General features: G+C 35.3%; 2 protein-coding genes across 6 annotated transcripts in view; one reads left to right on the forward strand and one right to left on the reverse strand.

Annotated features, from left to right (window-relative positions):
• LOC107596341 (caltractin) overlaps positions 1 to 2,121 on the reverse strand; it is a 5,171-nt gene extending 3,050 nt beyond the window's left edge. Inside the window, exons 1-2 of the mRNA XM_016287060.1 lie at positions 1,960 to 2,121; positions 922 to 1,077 (exon numbers count right to left, since the gene is read on the reverse strand). Coding sequence (XP_016142546.1) covers positions 922 to 1,077; positions 1,960 to 1,962 — 159 coding nt within the window. The 5' untranslated portion in view covers positions 1,963 to 2,121. The remainder of the gene's footprint in view (positions 1 to 921; positions 1,078 to 1,959) is intronic.
• Positions 2,122 to 2,194: 73 nt separating this feature from the next.
• On the forward strand, positions 2,195 to 5,827 carry LOC107596340 (Bardet-Biedl syndrome 12 protein). Of its 5 annotated transcripts, none has more exons than XM_016287055.1 (2): positions 2,195 to 2,266; positions 3,749 to 5,827. In XM_016287055.1, the coding sequence occupies exons 1-2, from the start codon at positions 2,228 to 2,230 to the stop codon at positions 5,495 to 5,497; spliced, it is 1,788 nt and encodes a 595-aa protein (XP_016142541.1). In that variant the 5' UTR covers positions 2,195 to 2,227; the 3' UTR covers positions 5,498 to 5,827. The 5 variants fall into 5 exon arrangements, with proteins under 5 accessions (XP_016142541.1, XP_016142542.1, XP_016142545.1 ...); XM_016287056.1 differs by having other exon boundaries at positions 2,195 to 2,260; XM_016287059.1 differs by lacking the exon at positions 2,195 to 2,266 and adding an exon at positions 2,273 to 2,394.
• Positions 5,828 to 8,797: the final 2,970 nt, after the last annotated feature.

Here is an 8,797-nt window from a genome sequence, read left to right on the forward strand (position 1 = left end):
GACATTTTTAATATAACTCTGATTGTATTCGTCTGAAAGAAGAAAGTCACCTAGGATGGCTTGAGGGTGAGCAAATCATGGGGCGAACTATCCCTTTAAAAATGGATTTGCTTCTTTCAAACACACAACTTTTCACTTCACAAGATGTTAATTGGTGGACTGGAGTGGTGTGGATTACTTGTGGATTATTGTGATGTTTTTATCAGCTGTTTGGACTCTCATTCTGACGGCACCCATTCACTGCAGAGGATCCATTGGTGAGCAAGTGATGTAATGCTATATTTCTCCAAATCTGTTCCCATGGACAAACATACTGATCTGCATTTAGGATGTCCAGAGGATGAGTACATTTTTATAGCACATTTTAATTTTGGGGTGAACTATTCCTTTAACTGCATGAAATTACATATAAATTATGCCTGTGTATATGTAGAATAGTTTTTTATATTTGATATTTGGGTCAATAAATTATTCACTTTTGTCTTGAAAAGTAATAACAGTCTATTAAAAGTAAAAGTAATAAAAGTATATTCAAATTCCTGTTAATGATAATTACTGATTACACTTGTAACCTTAGGGTCATGGCAAATTCATTAGCTAGAAGTAGGTAAGGAGTAAGATTAGTCACTCAGATGGGATTTTACGATTAAGTCATTCTTAGATTTAGTTTAGATGTTTTCTCCGGGCCTTTATCAAATACAAGGGTAGCCAAGTTCGGTCCTAGAGAGTTCAGCTCCAACCCTGAAAAAAAAAACTCACCTGCCTATAGCCTTAGTAATCCTGAAGACATTGATTAGCTTGTTCAGGTGTGTTTGATTAGAGTTGGAGCTGAACTCTGCAGGACTGCGGCTCTCTAGGACCGAACTTGCCTATTTCTGATCTAATATAACATTAGGGCTACAGGTCTCAAACCCTTTTTACCTTCAGTTCCTTTACATCTATGTTTCCAGACCCGTCTGTGTCAAACAGATCGAACGCCTCTTTGATCTCCTGCCTCTGTTCCTCTGTCAGTTCAGGTTTGGGACCTGCTCTCTTCCGCTGGTTCGTAGTGGCACTGGGTTTCCTGAAGCTGGAAGCCTTGGAAATAAAAGCAGACAGAGAGATTCAGCCATGCTTCCACCAGGGGGTGTTAGCATGGGTTTCTTATATGTCTCATAAAAGCTTCTCAATGCACTCGAGGCACCTCCCTCATTTCAATGTTGCACACAGAAAAGTAAAATAAATAAATGTATAAATGAGTAAATATGGAAATAAATTCACATGGGAATAAATAAATGGATGCATTTTAAATGAAAGAATAAAAAATAAAGTTAAAAAGAATACAAGTAAAAAATAAATATAGAAAAGAATAAAATAAAATGTACAAAGTAACACAAAAAATAATTTAATTCAGATGAATGGTATTTGTTTTATCAAGTTATTTATTTTCCTATTATTACATTATTTATTATTTATTATCTTACCGTTTATTGAGTTTTGTTCCAAGTACATAAAAATCAGAAATTCAGAATATGAACTGAACTAAAAATATATATATATATATTCCTGTACTATTTTGCTCCTGCAAGGATAAATAAAGGCTACTTAATTAAATCACGTTTACGTAAGTTATTCACAGGCTAATCTGTATTTGGTGGGAGACTTTAAGAGCTGGATTAGTTTTATAATCAAGTAGATTATTTACAAAACTTCAGTTCAATTAATTAGATTCAAGCAAGCACATTTACTGTAGAGAATAACTCTTTCTATGTTTACCTCATTAAATGAAATGAAAGAAGCGCACTGTTTTTGCCTTTCATCTCAACAAATGAAGCTAATGACTGTCTCTGCTGGTTTCCATAACAATAACGCCAACAAGCTAACAGCTTAGGCTAACAAACATCGTATACACTCCTCTTACGTTTCTGCAAACGTGAATTTATTCGACAAAGTTTTAAAAGTAACTTCATCTTTGCTTACCATCTCGACAGTTTGAGCAGAATCAAACCACAGCTTTGCAGCGTGCGTGGAATGTTAGTAAACAAGAGGAGGAAATGCTGTCGGTTTCCTTGAGCGCGATTGGATGGGCGTGGCTTCTGAGTGATTGACAGCGGATTTATCCAATAGCAGGTGTAGCCTCGCTTTCTAGTACGAATTCTACCAATCAAACATGAGCGGGCGAGGTATGCTATATGTCTTTGACAGTTTGATGCGTAGGGTAGTGCCGTGCGCACGCGCATTTCAGAATATGGACCCACTATGTAAACAATGCGGCTCAGCGGTAAAGGTTTGATTTGGTCGTTGTATACGACAGCGTTAGGATATATGACTCGAATTTGACTTGAAATGTGATCCAAATGATACCCAGACAGATTGAATGCTTTATTTTTCCTGCATAAAAAAGCTCATTTGCTAGTAAGACCGCATAACCTTACCATACAGAAAGATTCTTATAAGTCGGTTTACTAATTTGATCTAATATAGCAGCTTTTGATGCCTTTGTCAACTTCATTTAAGCATTTTTATGCATGTAATCTAAATGCAATAATCTATGTGAAAAGTGTGTGCAGCATCCACATCATCCATCTATTTTATTACATATTAATAGGGGCTTAAAAGACAGATATTATTGATCTTACTGTGCAGACACTGACAGATGAGAACACAAAAACTTGAAGTGAGTTGAGCTTAATAATAACACTTTACAGATGATATTGTAGACGTTTCAAAATCGATAAATGTTGCAACATTAAACCTGTTATTTTCCTGTTTATTACCTGTTTATTTTATTATTAAGAAATAATCTGAATTATATAAAGTGCTATTTAAATGCGACTTGACTATACATTTTCTCAATGTCAGATGTAAAGAGTTCATGTTTGTCAATGGTACTGTATTTCACTGTACAGTATGGTATAAAACCATCAGAAATCAGTTTTTCTTAGCTTTCTTTTTTTGGGGGGCCCATATTTTACATTGGACATCAAGTGGAGACTAAAAAAAAAAGCCAAAATTACAATAGAAAATTTTAAATTTGAAGGTTTCATCATGCTCTCGGCAGCCAATAATTCATCACACAACACAATGTTCAAAAGAAACTTTGAATCCAAGTAACTGGGACAATATCGTCGAGTTTGATTGGAAGATATCGCAGACATTTTCTGCTGACTTTTAAACGTTGATATTTGTTTTGCTATCCTAAATATGTAAGTATATGCATTTTAAAATGTATTGCATTTAGCGTTGTTTTTCCTTCTGCCCCGCAACCTTTTCACAACACACATCTAAATAATGAATAATTAATAATATAATTAAGTGAATTAATAACAACATATGCGTGCTGTTCTGAATATTTACATAACATTTGAGAAAAAATGAAAATGTTAAATAAAAGTAAAATAGAACAGAACATGGAAGTTTGTAATGTATTTTTTTGTCTGTTTTTTTAATACTAAAAATACATGTAAATTATAAATGTACAAATTAAGTCTAATAAAGGATTACAAAAAGAACCAAAAAATTAACAAATTAATACAAAAATAAATTAAGGACTACATTATCTGGGGGGGAATGTAAATTTGTAAATTTACATTTACAAAATCCGCTTATTTATTTTGATTAATTAATTTTCTATATAGTTAATTACATTTTATTATTTGATTTAGCATTGTTTTTTCCTTCTGCCTGCAGTCCAACCCTATCAGGACACACAGCTAAATGACTCTTGTAAATATTAACTAACCAGTATCTCATTATTCCTTATTCACAGATGTCTGGAAGTGCCACTGTCGCTCAGCGCCGCCACATCGGACTCCAACAGTTAGAGGCCATAGCTGCCACCACACGTGGCTTTCTGGGCCCCAACAAACGGCCCAAGTTCATCCAGGATGAAGACGCTGGGGATGCGGTGTTGGTCAGCTCCTGTTCCCGTCTGCTTGAGCATATCGAGCTGGACGGCTCAGTCGGACAACTGCTACAAGAGATGGTACAGGCACAGCAGAAGGTCTTCCACTCTGGGACGGGCGCGCTGATGTTTCTGGCTGGAGCCTGGAGTAGAGTTGCTTTAGAGTGTCTAAACAGAGGAATAACTGTGTTGGATATCAAAACAGCCATGAGGAAAGGACTGGAGTTGTGTTTGGAGGTATGCAAACAATCGGCTGTAAGTGTGGAAGACGTTTCTTGCCAGAAACTAAAGGAGCGCAAACCTACTCCAGCTCTTAAATCTGAAATCCAGGACTCAGAGATGCAGAACATGGATGTTAAACTCTCTCAGAATCTCAGGTTGACACTCAAACACAGCAGACACTTTAATTTACAGACTGAAAACACACAAACAGCTCTGAATGACGTAAGTCGCATAGCGCAAGCCGTCAGCCACGGATGCGACTCCTCCATGCGTTTAGTTTTAAAAGCATGCAAGTTGCAATCCAAAATCGCAGAAGATGCACAAAACAGATCTTTGGATATTCAAAAGCTGGTCACGTGCCTCATTCCAGGCCCGTCTGAGGAGAAATCATGTGTGTTACATGGCTTTGTCACGTTGCTGTCAGTCGAACAGGCCTCTGTGGTTTGGCGCCTTCAAGGTCAGGCGTTAAATATCGCTTTGGTGAACGGCGATTTGTGCGAGAAGTATCTCCACGTGGGTTTCAACAGGCCTGCGAATGTCGTGCACATCACAGATCGTGCTAACATGTCAAGCGTGAGTCTGGAAGAGCGTTGGATTGAGGATGCATTAAGAAAACTGCATGAACTCGGCATAGATGTTGTGCTTGTGAGCGGCAGGGCTGGTGTGAAACTCAAAGACCAGGTTCTCGGGGCAAACGTCCTGGTTGTCGAAGGTGTTAAAAGCAGCGTTTTGAGTGACTTCAGCACACGCACAGGCGCCGTCGCGGTTTCATACGTCACACAGATTGACGAGAACTGCGTGGGACGGGGAGTTACAGTCAGTACATGGAGAGATTTCAGTGGAAAAAATGATTTAGTCGCGGTCAGCATTGTGACTGCAAGCACGTCTCTGGTCACGGCGGTCATAAGCAGCTCTGTATCTGCTAAAGTACAAAGCTTGGAGGATCAATTCTGGAGCTGTGCTCATCGGTTGCACCAAGCGCTCACAGATGGGAAGTTGCTGCATGGCGCAGGAACCACCGAACTCCTTTGCATCCAGCAGCTTCATCAGTCTAAACAGACAGAGATGGAAAACCCACAGGAAAGTGTGGTGCTGGAGCTGATGGCTGAAGCCTGGATGGATTACGTCTCCACTTTGATGCTGAACAGCGGCTCGGTGGCGTCTAAAGCAGAGGCTTGGACGGCTATTGCACATCAGATGAGACTTTATAAAGATGGAGAAGCCATATCACGGGATGCAGATGAGGCTGGTGTGTATGATAACGTGACAGTGAAGTCTGAAGCCTGGAGGAGAGCTCTTGATCTGGTGTTTTTGGTGCTTCAGTCGGACACAGAGATCATTACAGGTGTCAGTGAAGGAGAAAATGTTTACAGTGAGCTCATGTATCTTTGATATCTGAGGCGTAATTACTTTTTCAAAAAGAATTTAAATCTTTTTTATTTTCATTATTATACTCTTTACTCTGAAGATGCTTGAGGTCTTTTCTATACAAGTAGGCTGGAAATGTTTTACGTAAAAATATGCTCCAGTGCATGACGTTATGAGTGCGGTTCTGAAAATCTGCGTAATATTTCATGACCTGAAAAAATGTATGGAAATGTTAAAGTAAAATTTAATAGAACATGGAAGTTTTTTAGTATTTACTATTTGTCTGTTTTATACAAAAATACATGCAAGTTGGAAATGTAGAAATGATTAAGTCTAATATATGATTACAGAAAATGCCTAAAAAAAGAAGTAAATACATAAATTCAGGTCTAAATTGTCTAGGAAAAATTGGGTGATTATTGATTGATTGATTGATTGATTCATTCATTCATTCATTCAATATAGCCTACAGATTTGGAGTTGTATATTATTAAATATTAAATATTTAAATAATATAGTCTCCTCATTGTTTGATAGAAAGGTAACCAGTACAGATGGTAATACCAAGATGTTCTTTTGAAGTACTGAAGTACATTATTTAATATCTAGATATCCTTCAAATCCTCATTTGATTTTCATTTGAACCTTTTTTAGCGTACAATACTGCCGTAAAGTGGCCATAAATGTGCACTGCGTGTAAAGACCATATTAGTGTTTTTTTTTTTAGGTTTTTATTTTGTTGCCAAGGACCCTAAAAAAACTGAAAAAAGGAGTAAATACATAAATTCAGGTCTAAATTGTCTAGGAAAAATTGGGTGATTATTGATTGATTGATTGATTGATTGATTCATTCATTCATTCAATATAGCCTACAGATTTGGAGTTGTATATTATTAAATATTAAATATTTAAATAATATAGTCTCCTCATTGTTTGATAGAAAGGTAACCAGTACAGATGGTAATACCAAGATGTTCTTTTGAAGTACATTGGTATATTATTTAATATCTAGATATCCTTCAAATCCTCATTTGATTTTCATTTGAACCTTTTTTAGCGTACAATACTGCCGTAAAGTGGCCATAAATGTGCACTGCGTGTAAAGACCATATTAGTGTTTTTTTTTTTAGGTTTTTATTTTGTTGCCAAGGACCCTAAAAAAACTGATGATTGCGAGCGCCTGTATAAAATATTGTGATAGTGTGATATTACAAAGGCAACATGTTATTTCCTACGTTAAATAATTGGGTTGTATATTGTAAACGTAACATTTGACTTTTATCTTGAAAATATTTATTTGGATTACGTTTAGAGCATATATCTTTATTTCCCATCTGCTATTAAAGTAATGTATAAATCTGAAAAGAAACATGTTCAACTCAAATCAAATTTATTTGCATAGCACTACAATAAATATCATCCCAAAAAAATGTCTATACTGAATTATATGGAGATTATTTTATTTATGGTGAAAACTAGGTCTGTCAGCTCACAACAGACTGTACAAAGCAGAATGAAACTGATTATATAAATGTTTAAAAACATAATCTTATAATTGCGTTAAACACATTGAATTCATATATTGAAATAACATATTAACATATTTCTTTGTATTTTAATGCTGCGGTGGGACACAAGGTCAACCAAATATACCTACAGAGCACACTTAAAAACAAGCTATATCCTCCTGAGAACCAGAAATAAAAAGCTTTGTGAATTTAGTATTTTTTCATGTCATTACATTGTTTAGAGCATAAGAAAAAAATGGTAAAATAACATTTTTGAAAAATTATATTTTATTCATAAGTTATGCTATGTCCTCTGTAGAGGACACCAGGACTCAGTTTTTCTAAAAAATAAAATGACAAGTATAGACATGAAAAGGAAAAAACAATGGGAATTTTTTTTAAATCACCAATCAATTTTTAGGTTTCAGGATTTTTTTATAACTAACTTTGTTTAAGGATGGTTCTCAACTATTTTATAAAATATATAACACAATGATTTGATATACCATTTTGCTTTATGCAATATGTGTGTAAAAATTCCATAAACTGGTTTTCCCATTAAGCACAATGTTATCTATACACTGTATCTAATTTGCATATTAAAGTGCTGTTGGGAAAGCATGTTGAAAAAAGAAGTGTAATAATGGGAGTGGTAATTGGCCAGATTTTCATAATAATATATAATATTTCATAAGCATATTGCTATGTAATTTGTTTCCTATTCAATTTTTTTGTCTCCCAAAATGTGTAATAAACATGCTTTCAGTCCTGGTGTCCTCTACAGTGGACAAGTATGAAATCAATGTCCTGTTTCATAATATTTATATAACAGGTCATATTTTGATTTGAAACTCCATAACATTTTCCTGAGATGTTGATTTATGACAAACAATTTGAAAATTATTCAGATTTAAATTATCATTACAAAATATTATCATATTTCCATAAGGATGTACAATTTTATGACTAAATTAATGTCAGCCATTTTTAAAGACCAAGGAGAGGGAGTGGTCATGGTGAAACATCCAATCATTTGGTATCTCTGGAAAGCCCTGAATGTTATGGAGCCAGATCGGCCTCAAAAATAACACATTTGCGAAACAAAATTCATAAATGCACAGCACAATTTACATTTACAAAATCCGATTCGTAAATTCAAAACACAATTCATAAATACACAAGTAAAAGCATAAATATTTCTCCAAATGCTCACACAAATGCATCTTACCTAAATACATTTAAAATGTTTACACAAAGATGTATATATCAAGTTCTTGAATTAATTTCCATCACACATTTATGAATGATGTTACATGTATTTATGGATCGTTGAATCTGCATTTGCAAATCTTCACATGTGCGTGGACTGCTTTGAATTTGTGTGTGGTATTTTTGAGACCTTCCTGGCAGGTTAAGATTCATAAATATCTTTTTTTGGAGGATGTTCCGTTCAGCCAATCGCGGTGAGCTTGTAATCCACCAATCAAGACACTCTTTACTGAACAGACTCAAGAAGCTCAACGCTGTGCTTGTACGAAATTGTAATTTACGAATCGGATTTTGTAAATGTAAATTATGCTGTGCATTTATGAATTTTGTTTTGCAAATGTGTTAATTTTGAGGCGGATCTGGCTCCATAGCTTTCGCACAGGACGCGTTTGTAGTCTGCTCCTGATCCGCGGCTGTTTACCACAAACACAACATTTATCCATTATTTTGATTTGAAATCCAAACGTTGTTTCTGAAAATGCTTTTTCAGCATTGTGATTCTCTTTTATCACAGTACAGTAATACAATCTTTCATAGACATATTCAC

The sequence above is a fragment of the Sinocyclocheilus grahami genome, unplaced genomic scaffold, assembly GCF_001515645.1.
Source record: "Sinocyclocheilus grahami isolate Dianchi unplaced genomic scaffold, SAMN03320097.WGS_v1.1 scaffold218.1, whole genome shotgun sequence".
Lineage (NCBI taxonomy): Eukaryota > Metazoa > Chordata > Actinopteri > Cypriniformes > Cyprinidae > Sinocyclocheilus > Sinocyclocheilus grahami.